Source organism: Gracilinanus agilis, chromosome 4 (assembly GCF_016433145.1).
Source record: "Gracilinanus agilis isolate LMUSP501 chromosome 4, AgileGrace, whole genome shotgun sequence".
Lineage (NCBI taxonomy): Eukaryota > Metazoa > Chordata > Mammalia > Didelphimorphia > Didelphidae > Gracilinanus > Gracilinanus agilis.
Genome location: NC_058133.1, coordinates 74,546,327 through 74,561,983, shown reverse-complemented (window position 1 = coordinate 74,561,983; position 15,657 = coordinate 74,546,327). Strand labels below are relative to the sequence as shown.

The 15,657-nt window shown below is 37.1% G+C and overlaps 1 protein-coding gene across 1 annotated transcript in view; it reads right to left on the bottom strand.

Annotated features, from left to right (window-relative positions):
- Positions 1-15,657, bottom strand: part of SOAT1 (sterol O-acyltransferase 1) — an 80,102-nt gene that overhangs the window by 44,230 nt on the left and 20,215 nt on the right. The window contains exon 3 of the mRNA XM_044677090.1: positions 7,548-7,606. Coding sequence (XP_044533025.1) covers positions 7,548-7,606 — 59 coding nt within the window. The remainder of the gene's footprint in view (positions 1-7,547; positions 7,607-15,657) is intronic.

Here is a 15,657-nt window from a genome sequence, read left to right as displayed (position 1 = left end):
TCCCAAACCAATGCCCTTTCCATTGTACCATGTTTCTCCTTTACTCCCAAGTAATACCTCAACCTGGGGTATGGAAAATTTTCACATTCTTAAAAGCAGCTAATACTATGGAAAATGGAAATATGCCCTAGATGTAAATTATTAACCACATAGTTTACCTATGAAAATGGGATTTTGGAGATCTGAATTTACCTCATACTGTTCTTTATTTCATGTGCATCTATCTTGTTTCAAAGAGTAAGCATTTTAACTTGTTTTTTAAATATGCTTTTCAAATCAAGCCATTCCCCAATTGATAAATGGGCAAGGGATGTGAATAGGAAGTTTTCAGATAAAGAAACCAAAACTATCAACAAACACACGAAAAAGTATTCTAAATATTATAATTAGAGAAATGCAAATCAAAAACTCTGAGGTACCACCTCACACCTAGCAGATTAGCTAACATGACAGCAAAGGAAAGTGGAGAATGTTGGAGGGGATGTGGCAAAATTGGGACATTAATGCATTGCTGGTAGAGTTGTGAATTGATCCAACCATTCTGGATGGCAATTTGGAACTATGCCCAAAGGGCTTTAAAAGAATATCTGCCTTTTGATCCAGCCATAGCACTGCTTGGATTATATCCCAAAGAGATAATAAGGAAAAGGACTTATACAAAAATATTTATAGCTTCGCTCTTTGTGGTGGCAAAAACCTGGAAAATGAGAATGTCCTTCAACTGGGGAATGGCTGAACAAATTGTGGTATCTGTTGGTGATGGAATACTATTGTACTCAAAGGAATAATGAACTGGAGGAATTCCATGTGAACTGGAATGACCTCCAGCAATTGATGCAGAGTGAAAAGAGCAGATATAGGAGAACACTGTAAACAGAGACTGATACACTGTGGTACAATCAAATATAATGTTCTCTCTACTAGCTCTACTCTCTTCTAATGTTTGAATCTCTACTAGCAATGCAAGGATTCAGAGCAAGGCTGAGGGACCTATGAGAAAGAAAACTAGCCACATTCAGAGGAAGAACTGTGGGAGGAGAAACAGAAGAAAAACAATTGCTTGAACACATGGGCTGATGGGGATATTATTGGGATATAGACACTAAATGATCTCTCTAGTCCAACTATCAATAATATGGAATTAGGTCTCAATCAACGATACATGTAAAACCTAGTGGAATTGTGCGTCAGCTAAGAGGGGTTAGAGGGAGTTTGGGGGAGAGGGAAAGAACATGAAACATGTAACTATAGGAAAATATTCAAAATGAAAATTTTAAAAAGGGGAATAAATAAATAAATATGCTTTTCAGCACTGGACAAAAAGGCATTCAAATACTTGGTAGCTTGACCTCTATGCATCCTTTGACACTGTGGCTCACTCACTCTCTAAGTGATACTCTTCTTTTTAGATTTTTGGAACACCACTTTCTTCTGGTTTCCTACCTATCTGACCATTCCATCTTAAGTTTTCTCTGCTAGTTCCTCATCCAAGTGCCTTCAGGTCTCTGTCTTGGGCCACCTTCTCTTCTCTCCCTCTACACTATGAACTTATTTTTATATTGCTGATATTCAAATCTACCTAGCCTATGCCATATCCTCTCTTCTGATCAGTCTCACATCGACAAATGCTTTTCAGATATCTTGAACAGATGTCCAATAGGCCTGCTGATTTCATCTCTGTCACATCTTACGCCAGGAGTGCAGGTCTTCATCACCTCACACCTAGACTATTGCAATAGCCTGTGGTGAGTCTGCCTGTCAAGTCTCTCCCACAACAATCCATAATCCATCCTCTGTCTATACACTTTCTAAAGAACAGGTCCAATCATGTCAACATCTTACTCAAAAGAATCCAATGGATCCCTAGTCTTCAGGATCAAATACAAAATGCTATTTTGGGGTTCAAAATTCTTCATAAAGAAATCTCTCCTAATTCTCTGGTCTTCTTACACTTTACCTACCACCATGTATTCTTTGATCCAGTTACTCTAAGCTCCTGCCAAGTCCACCATACCTCCCTTTATTGATGCCAGATTTTTTCTCTGACTAATCCCCATGTGCGGAATGATTTACCTTCTCATCTCTGCTTACTGCCTTCTTCCAAGTCCCAAGTAAAATCTCTTATTTTATGGGAAGCCTTTCCCAATTTCTCTTAATTCTAGTGTGTTCCTTTTAATTATTTCATATATCTCCTGAATAAAGCCTACTTTGTATACATGTTTGCATTTTATCTCTCCCGCTAGATTATTGGCTTCTTGAGAACAGAGACTTTCTTTTGGCTCTTTTCATGTCTCTAGAGCTTAGTAAAGTTCTTGGCACATAGTAAGAACTTAATGTTATTGACTGACTACTTAAAAGAAAAAGCCTACTAAGGCTTTCTAATCAAGATACTCATTTTTTCAAATTGATCTGTGGTCTTACTGATTCAGCAGTTTCTTCTAACAATGTGGCTTACAAGCTATCCTTGCCCTATCCTATGCAACTCTCACCTGCATCTCCAAAGTTCAAGGGGATAATTCGCACTGTACAAGGCTGACAGGACCCTAGTGGCCTTCCACTTGTCGTCTCCTCAGTCTTGCCATGTTAACAACCCATCTTCTCTGATTCTTCTTGCCCTTGCTCACCCACCATGTACCTTCCCACTGCCCCTCTGCTTGAGGCAGTAATGCTTCAAGACTTGTTGCCATATTGATAAAATCTTCATATCCAATAGAAGAGTTTTTGCTGATGTAAATATTAAAAATGATAAAGGCTGCCATAAATATATAAATTAGTATTTTAATTAAAGCCATGTTGATAGATAAAATCATTAGACCACGCGCTTGTAAGCATTCAAAACTGCCGCCTCCATACTGTCTCCTAGCCAAGCGCCTACTCGCCAAAGAAGAGAGCCACTCCCTCCTAACCCACGAGATTTAAGCGCTCCCCTGCGTCAAGACGTCGGAAACGGAAACCAGTTGGACCATGTTGGATCACGGGAAATGTAGTTTTGATACATTTCCAAAATTACTTTTTACACTGATATGAGAAGTATGGGAACAATAAAAAATGCTCTGTAATTTTGCAAAAGAAATCCAGCTCACTTTCATCCTCCTTTTCAAATAGAAGCCCAGAGCTCATTCATCATCAGTAATTTATGTCCCAGACACATACTGACAGACAAGCACGTTAGGGTGTCCTTTCAGATGAATGTTGAAATCTGGACAATCCATATCCTTCAACAATTGAGCTTTGCTGTGTGAACAAGCTCCTTGGAGTGATTCAAAATCTCTTCCACTGAGGACTTTGCAGTGGCTTGAGGCCTGATGCAATCAACATAATGTTAGCCATACACAGGAGCAGGTGGAGGACCTCACCATTTCCAGGGAAGCCTCATGAAGCTTGTACTCTGTGATAGTTCTCTTCCATCACAGTCATCAGTATTTTTGACACTATTATTCTTCGGTGTATGTTATGCCCCATATATTTATTATCTAGGGGCAGTGATGGCAAATCTTTTAGAGACAGAGTGCCAGGCCCTGCCCCAACTCCACCCTTCAGAAACCGGGTGCCATGCTTCCGGCCACATGCTGGGTATACCTCCCTTTACCTCACACAAGGGAAGGAGAAGTGCTCCCATTGGGCTGCTGGACAAAGGAGTGGGTTAAGTGAGGAATGTCCTCAGCAAGTGTAAAGAGGGGGAAGAATCTGGTCCCAATACTTCACTTCCCTCCCACTCTGCTACCTATAAGTCCCCAACCTTATCCCTGTGCACTCCCATTGGGCTGAGGGCCCGGGGATATAAAAAAATGTCATCAGGCATAAGGGGAGTGGCTCCAACCAAGTCCTTCTGCCTTTCTAGTAAGGAAGGCTGAGGGCAGGGGGTCAGGAGGGAGGGTGGCCAGGTGCCCACAGAGAACATCTTTGGCACTCATGCCATAGGGTCACCATCACTGATGTAGGGTTACCATGTTGGTACTCCCTGCCCTTGGATCTTCCCACCCTCTGAATGGAGATAGTGTTTTATCAGAAATCCTATCATAGATCCTCCAGGGACAAATGGTGCTCCAGGCAATTACTTCATCAATGGGCTCTTCTGATTTCATCATACTCCCAAGGCCAGTTACCTCCAGCTTCACTGCTATCTTGTCCCCATTAAATGGTGAGCTCCTAGAGGGCAAGGATTTTCTTCTTTTTGTCTTTCTTTGTATCCCTAGCACTTAGCACAAGGCAGGGCATATATATTTAATGATTGAATGAATAAGCTCCTTTCTTTGATTTTCTCTTCTAAGGAATATTGAATAATCTTGATTTATAGGAGATCAAAAAGTTGTAGTCCATTGCTTAAAATCAACTGTGGAAACCTATTTGTTCCCTACTCACTTTCAATTTGCTGATGGATAACCCTCATTAAGATTTTGGTACAGGCAGTAGAGTAGACATAAGTCAACAGTTACTGTTATTGTCTTGGTCATCTTTTTTAGCTAGCATCCAAGGTTTTTTTCTATACTTCCCCTCCTGCAGATACACAGTAGTTCAGCCTCTCAATGTTGTCACAATTGTTTTTTCTAGCACAAATATCCACCCTATACACTTGATCCATTTTGGCTACTTTCACTTATTCAGTGCCATACCTATCAAACTACTAAAAATCTTTTTTACAGATATAGAAAAAATTATAACAAAGTTCATTTGGAAAAACAAAAGATTAAGAATATTAAGGGAACTAATGAAAAAAAAAGTGAAGGATGAGGGCCTAACAGTACCAAATCTTAAGCTGTACTATAAAGCAGTGGTCATCAAAACAATATGGTAGGGGCAGTGGGTAGCTCAGTGGAGTGAGAGTCAGGCCTAGAGACAGGAAGTCCTAGGTTCAAACCCGGCCTCAGCCACTTCCCAGCTGTGTGACCCTGGGCAAGTCACTTGACCCCCATTGCCCACCCTTACCACTCTTCCACCTATGAGACAATACACCGAAATTAAGGGTTTAAAAAAAAAATAAACAAAACAAAACAATATGGTACTAAGAGACAGAAGGAAGGATCAATGGAATAGACTTGGAGTAAAAATTCTCAGCAAAATAAGTGTACAATAAACCCAAAGATCCTAGCTTTTTGGACAAAAACCCACTATTTGACAAAAACTGCTGGAAAAATTAGAAAACAGCATGAGAAAGATTAGTTTTAAACCAACATCTTACACCCTACACCAAGATAAATTCAGAATGGGTAAATGACTTGACTATAAAGAAGGAAACTTTAAGTAAATTAAGTGAACATAGAATATCTGTCAGATCTATGGGAAAGGAAAGAATTTAAGACCAAGCAAGAGATAGTAAATATTACAAATTGTAGAATGAATAATTTTGATTACATTAAATTAAAAAGGTTTTGTATAAACAAAACCAATCAATCAAAATTAGAAGAGAAGCAACAAATTGGAAAAAAATCTTTATAACAAAAAACCTCTGACAAAGGTTTAATTTCTAAAATCTATAAGGAGCATAAGGAAAGAGACAAGTAGGAGTTTTTACAAAGCTCTGATGCAAAGACTTTGCAGAAGAGGTTTGGCACATGCACAGACTGAAAGAAGTGTTCCAGAATGGGGGGAAGGGATAAGGGCCAGAACCAGAAGGAGGAAGGGATCCACTGATTACTGGGTAAGCCAGAAGGAAGTAACTGACTTTCCTGATTAAACCTTGGAGGTTCCTGTTCTCAAAGATACTTCTGTGATCCTATGAGCCGTGGCATTTTTTGTACCATCCTGAAATGGGTGTGTGTGTGTGTGAGCTGTGAAGACCCAGAAACTCTATCATTAAGAAGAGCCTGGGGGGGGAGAAGGGGACAGCTGGGTGCACAGTGGATAGAGAGCCAGGCCTAGAGACGGAAGGCCCTAAGGTTCAAATCTGGCCCCAGACACTTCCCAGCTGTGTATCCCTGGGCAAGTCACTTGACACCCCCCCCTTGCCTAGTCCTTACCACTCCTTCTGCCTTGGGACCAATACACATGAAAAAGTGTTCTAAATACCTCATAATTAGAGAAATGCAAATCAAAACCATTCTGAAATGCCACCTCACACCTAGCAGACTGGTCAATATGACAGCAAAGTAAAGTAATAAACATTGGAGGGGATGTGGTGAAATTGGGACACTAATGCATTGCTGGTGGAATTGTGAATTGATCCAACCATTCTGGAAGGCAATTTGGAATTATGCCCAAAGAGCCCTCAGAGACTGCCTGCACTTTGATCCAGCCATACCACTGCTGGGTTTATATCCCAAAGAGATAAAGAAAAAGACTTGTACAAAAATATTTATGGCTGTGCTCTTTGTGGTGGCAAAAAATTGGAAAATGAGGGGATGCCCATCAATTGGGAAATGGCTGAACAAATTGTTGTATCTGATGGTGATGGAATACTATTATGCTGAAAGGAATAATGAATTGGAGGAATTCCACGTGAACTGGAAAGAGCTCCAGGGACTGATACAGACCAAAAGGAGCAGAACCAAGAGAACATTATACAGAGAGATGGATACACTGTGGCACAATTGAATGTAATGGGCTTCTATATAGCAGCAATGCAATGACTCAGGACAATCCAGAGGAACTTATGAAAAAGAACACTATCCACATCCAGAGAAAGAACTGTGGGAACAGAAACGCAGAAGAAAAACATGATTGATTCACATGGTTCAATGAGGCTATGATGGGGGAATGTTGACTTTCAATGATCACTCTATTACAAACAGTAATAATATGGAAATGGGTTTTGAACAATGATACAAGTGAAACCCAGTGGAATTACTCATTGACTATAGAAGAGAGGGACAGGGAAGGGGAGGGAAAGAATATGAATCATGTAACCATGGGAAAATAGTCTAAATTAACTAAATAATTAAATTTAAAAAAATTTTCCAAACAGCACAAAGCCCAATGATGGATATTCAATTACATGTTATTAACCATCACCAAAAACTTAGGATAAGGAGATAAAAAAGGAGCCTTCTTCTCATGGAAGGTTTAAGTTTTATTTCTGTCTATTGTAGAATGTAAAAGAGATCAAAAAGCATTTTAGCAATTCCCTTGTTTTTCTAATTCATTGCTTTCTATCTTAGTAACAGCTCTAAGACAGAAGGGAGCCAAGGGCTAGGTAAGTAATAACTTGCTAAAGTGTCTAAAGCCAGACAGATATAAATCCAGGTCCACCTGACTCCAAGCCTGGCACTCATATTCACAGGCATAATACCTTTAGAAATAGCTAACCTAGAGGCAGCTAGGTGACTTAGGGAATTGAGAATCAAGCCTAGAGATGGGAGGTCCTGGTTTCAAATACTGACCTTAGACACTTCTATGTAATCCTGGGTACTTACCCATTTAACCACCACTGCCTTAACCCTTAACATCCTTCTGCCTTGGAACCAATACTTGATTCTAATTCTTTTAATACTAAGATTCTAAGAAATATCTAACCCATCTTTTACACTCTGACCCTGAAGTCAAATACAATCATTTTTACGCAAATTTTAAATGTGTTACATTTTGGTTCTGGAAGAAGTCAAATTATTTACCTCTGCCTCTACGGTCAAGAGTATCTTCTTTTTCAGGTGTTGTTCAGTGTCATATTTACCTAAAGAGGAAAAATCCAACACATCAGAGTGGTTTTTAATTGCCCAATTTTTAAAGTTATATGTGTCACATATAGGAAAATAAAAAAGTATGAGTATTAATTTGTGAAAATGCTTTGGAAAAAGTATACACAAAACAAGGTTATTATTGTTTTTATTTAAATCTTTAAGTAAAGAATCATTTATAGAAGCATAAACATAAGTGCATAAAGATCACAATTTTGTCCCTACACTTTTTTGAAAGACAGAAAATTAATTTACAGAAGAAATGTAGTATGAATTACAGATTTTAGGCTTATGGGAAAATGGCCTTAGGACTTTAAGTAGGAAATCCACAGTCAAGCTGACAACAGAAATTCCAGAAGTTTGTTTTCCTACCCAAAACAAAACACCCAAAACCACAACAAAACAAAATAAACTTTAATCAAGATTACTCTTAAAGGAAGCAAGCTTAGTGTATTGAAACCCAGGTCTTAAAATCAGATACTTCTAGCTATATGACCTTGGGCAAGTCACTTAACCCCAATTAACGAGCCCTTACCACTCTTCTGCCTTGGAACCTATACTTAATATCATTTCCAAGACACAAAGTAATGATTATTAAAAAAAAAAAAATCAAACAATGATTCTTGGGCAGCCTATTAGGTCCCATTCTCAGTTTTTCAATCTAATTTTTTAATTGCATATTTTGTCATTTCTATCTTATACCAACATATTGTTTCCTATTTTCAAGGAATATGGAAATTGACTTCAAATTAATCAAGGCATTGGCCTGGGGGTTGAGGAAAGAAAAGAAACAATGCTACATCCAGCAAGCCCAACATTAAAAAAAACCCTTTGTGTTTTCCTTTGCTCTTTTATTTGAACATGTATAAATCATTTATAAATGCATAATAGCCTTATAGACAGGTATCACTGATCAATTTTACAAAATGCATACAAGTCAATGTCAGCAAAATAGCTTGCTAAATTTCATAAAGGTAAGCAGTAAGTACATTTTTTCCATTCTTTTCCTGGCCATGTTCTCTAATTCTTGTGACCTTCAAAACCATGCCTGTTACTGCTTGCTTTTCTCTAGGTTTACCTTATACCCCCAAATTATAGGCCAAACTTGTAAGCAGGAAACTAATGCTAAAACATCTGATAACTCCTGATAAGACCTTGCTGCAAAAAGAAAATTCCCCTGAAAGAATTATTCTCCTTGGATCCTCCTTTAGGTTTTGAGATGGACACAGAGATAATACCTCCAGGCTATGCTTCAATACCATCTGGATGTATCTAAGAAATGTATTTGTCCCCTAAACTATGAGGGTCACTCCCTATGTCTTCAGGGGTCAGTGACCGAAGTCAGATAACCAAACCCTCCCCCCCCCTTGGACCTGAGTGCATACCCCACTGAGTCATGTATCACCCGTTGTAAAGAGTATAAAGACCCCAGAATTGATGAACTCAAGGAGGCAGCTTTCCATCTATGCTGTCCTCCCAGCCAAATTCAAAATGAATTCTAAATTAATAAATTTCTCTTTTTATTTCTAAGCTAAGTTATAGAGTCTTGCATTCTTGCAAAAGGCACCCTTCCCAAACTCAGGGGGTTCACCTCAAGCCCCTACACACAACATTGTCACTACAGACTCCCCACGGACACCTGCTTTCATTCTCTTCCAGGTCTCATTCCTGAATTCCTCCAGACTTCAAAACTGTATCTCTCATGCACCAAGATAAATTCAGAATGGGTAAATGACTTGAATATAAAGAGGGAAACTATGAATAAATAAAGTGAACACAGAATAGTATACTTGTCAGGTCTCTGGGAAAGGAAAAGTTTTAAAACCAAGCAAGAGTTAGAAAAAATTACAAAATGTAAAATAAATTATTTTGATTATATTAAATTAAAAGGCTTTTGTACAAACAAAAACAATGCAACCAAAAATCAGAAGGGAAACAACAAACTGGGAAAAAATATAACAAAAAACTCTGACAGGGGTCTAATTACTCAAATATACAAGGAGTTAAATCAATTGTATAAAAAAATCAAGCCATTCCCCAATTGATAAATGGGCAAGGGACACAAATAGGCAATTTTCAGATAAAGAAATCAAAACTATCAATAAACACATGAGAAAGTGTTCTAAATCTCTAATAATTAAGAGAAATGCAAATCAAAACAACTCTGAGGTACCACCTCAGACCTAGCAGATTGGCTAAAATGATAGCAGGGGAGAGTAATGAATGTTGGAGAGGATGTGGCAAAATTGGGACATTAATGCATTGCTGGTGTTGTGAACTGATCCAACCAACTATGCCCAAAGAGCTCTAAGAGACTGCCTGCCCTTTGATCCAGCCATACCATTGTTGGGTTTGTACCCCAAAGAGATCATAGATAAACAGACTTGTACGAAAATATTTATAGCCACGCTCTTTGTGGTGGCAAAAAACTGGAAAATGAGGGTATGCCCTTCAATTGGGGAATGGCTGAACAAATTGTGGTATATGCTGGTGATGGAATACTACTGTGCTCAAAGGAATAATAAACTGGAGGAATTCATTGTGAACTGGAAAGACCTGCAGGAATTGATGCAGAGTGAAAGGAGCAGAGCCAGAAGAACATTGTACACAGAGACTGATACACTGTGATAAAATTGAATGTAATGGACTTCTGTACTAGCAGTAATGCAATGACCCAGGACAATCTGGAGGGATTTATGGAAAAGAACACTACTCACATTCAGAGGAAGAACTAGAGGAGTGGAAACAGAAGAAAAACAACTGCTTGAACACATGGGTTGAGGTGGACATGATTGGGGATACAGACTTGAAACGACTATACCAATGTAACTATCAATAATATGGAAACAAGTCTTGATCGATGACACATGTTAAAACCAGTGGAAATGCGTGTCACTATGGGGGGGGGGCATGAAGGGCAAAGTAAGAATATGAATCATGTAACCATGGATAACTGTTCTAAAATATAAAAATTATTTTAAAAAACAAAAACAAAAAAAAAAACTATCTCCCTAGATACCTTTACCACCACCCCCATTTCTCATCCCCTTCATTTCTTCTCTTTTTTGCATGTGGTCTTCTCCAATTAATACTCTAACCTCTGAGAATAAGACTATCTTTTCCCTTATATTTGTAACCCCAGCACTCAGCACAGTGTCTGAAACATGATAGGTATTTAATAAATGCTTATTTCTTCCTTCATCCAACTGGAAATAGGCCTCTAAATCCAATGTTCTACCCACTATATTATGATTTTGTCAGAATGGATATTTGTCAGAGTGGATATTACACAAGCATAATTTAAATAAGGAAGTGTGACCCCCCCCCAAACTAATTTAGCTCCCCAAGCCAAATGCTTTAATATTTTGCTTTAGACTTAAAAAAATTTCTATCACTTTCAATCATAACTGATGCCAGGCAGTATGAAATTCCTGATCACCCTCCATCTGGAAACAAGAAGTTTTAGGAAGAGAATGAAAATTATTCAGCTATGCCCCAAGAGAATTTTAACCGAAAGTCACAAACATGAAAGAAAGATATAAATAAAATGAAAAGTTGAACTGAATTTTTCAACTTGAAAAAAAAACACACTAATATTACTTAAAGGAAAAACATTTTCCTTTCTTGCTATGTGAAATTTCTTTTAAGCCTATAAAGCTAAACAGAAATGCCCAGAGATAAACATCCAATACTTTAAAGAGCCACATCCACCCATTACTCATAAGTCAACCCAAGGCTTCAAAACACAGTCAACCCTGAAACAGTGATTAGCCAGATTTTGAAGGTTGTGTCATCTTTGGTCTAACCGCCTAGATCAGATAATACTGACTTGTTATTTTCTAACTAAAATATAGAGCTACCAAAATAAATAATCTTTAAAGAAGGGCAATTAATACTTTCAGCAAGCCTTTTTGTATTCATATAATTCTTAGCTTTTAAGCTACTTATAACTCCAGTTTAATACTTCTCAACACTAATAAAAACAATATTTTTATTATTTGTTAATATTTTATTATATGTGAATTATACAGACTTGTGTGTGTATATGTATACACACTATTTGGCACTACTAGAAAATAAAGTATTCTTAATGGGACAATTTTTTAGAAAATTTTTAGATAATTAAAGTTTCTTTTTCTTTCCTTTGAACTCTTTATTTTAAGATTTTCTAAAGGAAAATCTCTTGAATATACAAAATGTATTTAATACAATGTATGAACTTTATTGTTATCTGCCTTCATATTCTCTCTGCTTTCCTAAAAAAAAAAAAAAAAAAAAGTCTCATTCTTTGTTTTTCCAAAAGAACACACATTGTATCTCTCAGCAAATCTGCTATAATCAAGGGAAGAATAAAAAGTTACCAAGAGAAAAAAAATACAGAGTAAAGCTTGGTTAAGTAATTAAATTTTATAGAAAGTACTAAATCAACAGGCTTTGGGCTAAGGATCTTTCCCCTACAGGTTAACAAAAATAAAGTTCTGTGTTCCTTATTGTCAAGGATACCAGAAATCTGACCAATAGATAACTAGGTATATTACCATAAAAAAAAATTCCCTAATGTGTAAATAGAATTAGCTCTAGCCCATTCATAGTTAAACTCTTACTTACCCTAGGCATAGAAATCACCTCCCTTAATGGGGAGGGGGGATGAGTTACCCACACGTGACAATAACAAATCAAGAACAATATCAATGTATAGGCTGCCATTTGTCAGCCTGGACTAGCCTCTCCCTACCTCTTTATTCCCATACCTTTACCTTCCTAAATGTAAATAAACTGCCTAACCGGATGCTGACTTGGGTCTGATTTAATTATGGAATCAACCTGAATTGTTGATTCCTGGCGGCCACACTTTAAATATATATCTATAAAATACCTAAATTTCCCTCTTACACTAACTAAAAAGGACCTTCAGAAATTCTATGGCCTAGTTTTATTTCTTTCCACTGGGTAAAGTATTATTATTTTCATTCTAAGGATGAGAATTATTAAAAAATTTAAAAAATGTATATGTATATAAATTTCACACCTAATTTCTATGTGTATACTTAAGATTATATACTAGACGCCATAGTTCTTTACTACTAAGAGATTTTGACATCCCAAGTGAAAAATTCCACAAAATAAAATCATGTATTTAAAAAAATTTAAAAAAATATCCAATATGTTCATTCTGTCCTCACAAAACTGTGCTGTAAAAGAATATCACTGTAGCTTGGTGAAATAGTCACATTATTTTACAGCTAAGAAAGCCTTATCAATAATCTAATTTAACATTCCTCATTTTTACAGGAGTGATCAAGACCATAAAAGTTAAGAGCCCAAGGTCACAAAGCTTGTTAATAAGAAAACAAGGCTAGCGCCTGTCTTTAAATAAAACCCAGTGCTCTGAAACATAGCAAGAAAAGTTTATTGCCCTTTCGGTACTTAAGTGAGTTCTCTTTTTCAATAATAATAAAAGCTAGAACTTATACAGCACTTTAAAGTTTGTGAAGAGCATTACAATTCTCTCATATATCACAACAACCTTGGGAGGTAGATACTATTGTTAACTTCATTTAACAGATGAAGGCACTAAGTGGCTTGCCCAAGATTACAAAACTAGTAACTGAAATGGGATCTACATTCAAGTCCATCAGGATTCTGGATCCAACACTATTATTCACTGTGCTATCTCATTGAAAAAAATGAACAATGCACATTTTCAGGTCAAAACTTTTGTCATTACAGTCTCTTTACCTTCAAACTTCTCTTCTCCTACTTAACCTTATCTCCCTATTCCCACACACCAATAAGAATATACATTATCCTATATTCTGTTTAGTTTTGTATTTTACACCTCTGTGCACTATTCCAAACAGATCTCATCCTCTACTCCCTTTTCTCTACCAACTTCCTTAATTCTATATCCATGCAGAGTATTAAGCTTATCCACTCTTCACTGAAATAGAGAACCCCCCAAATATAGAATATGCCCACATAGATGTTTTGCCATACACAAAACACTTTTTCAAGTTTTGTAAACAAGTTTGCCACATTATATTTAGGTTACCAGCTATGAAATCCTACTAAAGTCCAAAAACTTTTTCACTGCTACTCTCCATCTCCCAGCCCCTCTTAATTGTATCAGAATCCTTCTAATTTTATTGTCATTGAAACCCATGAAGTCCAGGTTTCTTATCGTTGTTCCTCAGGAGGGAAGGCTCCTCTCCTGAGAAATTTCCTAATTTTGGCCACTAGGATTCTCTACCATGATTATACTCAAGTAAAGTGAATTAATGTATTAATCTATTGGTTAATGTATTAACCAGAAATCTGCTTTTCCTTGTAGAAACCACATAGCAGGTGTTAAAATCTATTTCTCCATCTCCAGATAATCTGATAAGGACAGCTTAGTTGATAAGAAAGTAAGGGACACAGGAGATCTTTCTGTTAGCCCATGGCTGCTGTTCTGTCTCTCGCAATGAGCCTAGGATTTTGTTATATAATGTATACCAAAAACTCAATTCACACACAAACACAAAGGAACTTTGCAGTTGCGCAGAAATTACAAATTATGTCATATCAAAACACAAAAATTTTGGCTGGCCCATTATCAGTAAACTAAGTCTGGGAATATTTTCTCAGGGGCAAATAGCCCCCACTGGAGGAGGTTTTGTCTAGATTTGGCCTAGGTTGTCTGAAACCAAGCAGTTGTATTTCTGACTAACAGTGAGAATGTTAACTTTTTGACTGCTGGCTTGTTAAGAGCCTAAAACTTTCCAGTAAGGCTATATTGCTTTCTAATAAGAAAAGATGTGGATAATAAAAGGGGTCAAAAGAGGAATCTCAGATTTTTATCTTAGATAGCCCAACCTTTCTAGCTTTGACTAGCAGAGTAGCTTTCAATGGGGTCTAGATAAAAATATCTATTTGAGACTCTGTTTCTCTTATTGGCCTCCCACAATCAGGACTATGCTTTTCTTGTGGGAAAGTCAGTCAGCTCAGAGATCAGAGTCCAAAACAATATATGGTCAATGTACATGAGGAAATGACCCCTTACTAACAATGGAGAGCTAAATCCAGTATAGGTTAAATATAATTTACAATGAACAATATGGAATATCCTACATGCAAATGCTAATAGTACATCTGGCTTTTGTAAGATAAGGCTTGCTTGCTCTTGTCATTTAAGGCAATATATCATTCACAATGTTGTTTAAGCTTACACTGCATCTTGCACATATGTAAATCTATAAAAACCGCCTGTAACTTCAATTTGGCACGTCTTTTACTAGGAAGGACTACCCTGGCCAGTAGCTTCATTTATTAATCAGTAGATTAATAAATAAATATTGGTACCATTAAATTGAACTTCCGGGTGTCTGGACTCGTTTTATGAAGTCACCCCACTTCAATACCAAGTCCTATGTCTTTCAGTAGGCAAGATATTCTTGTCTAATCTAGTGAACTCTCTAGATCTTCCTGTAGCATGAAAATGAAAGAATTAGAAGAGGCTTGAGAGTGGTGGAGATTTTTGAGCTTGGTTAAGTTCAGTCATATTTATAAATCCTTGTTTATATGGGACTTTCTAAAGGATATCTTAGATTACCCGCTACCCAGCCCTTGATTTCTAAGAAAAAATTTAAGTGATACAAAATAGAAAGCATTATTCCAAGGGCCAAAAAAAAAAAAAAATAAAATAAAATTTAACATTCTCCACAAAAATATAATTACCAAGGGGGCAGCTGGGTAGCTCAGTGGATTGAGAGCCAGACCTAGAGATAGGAGGTTCTAGGTTCAAATCTGGCCTCAGACACTTCACAGCTGTGTGACCCTGGGCAAGTCACTTAATCCTCATTGCCTACCCTTACCACTCTTCTGCCTCGGAGCCAATACACAGTATTGACTCCAAGAGGGAAGGTAAGGGCTTAAAATAAACAAACAAACAAATAAATAAATAATTTAAATAAATAAATAAACAAGCAGACAAATAAACAAACAAACAAATAAATAAATGAATATATATATATAAAATTACCAAGATGACAAATGTCATCAATCATCA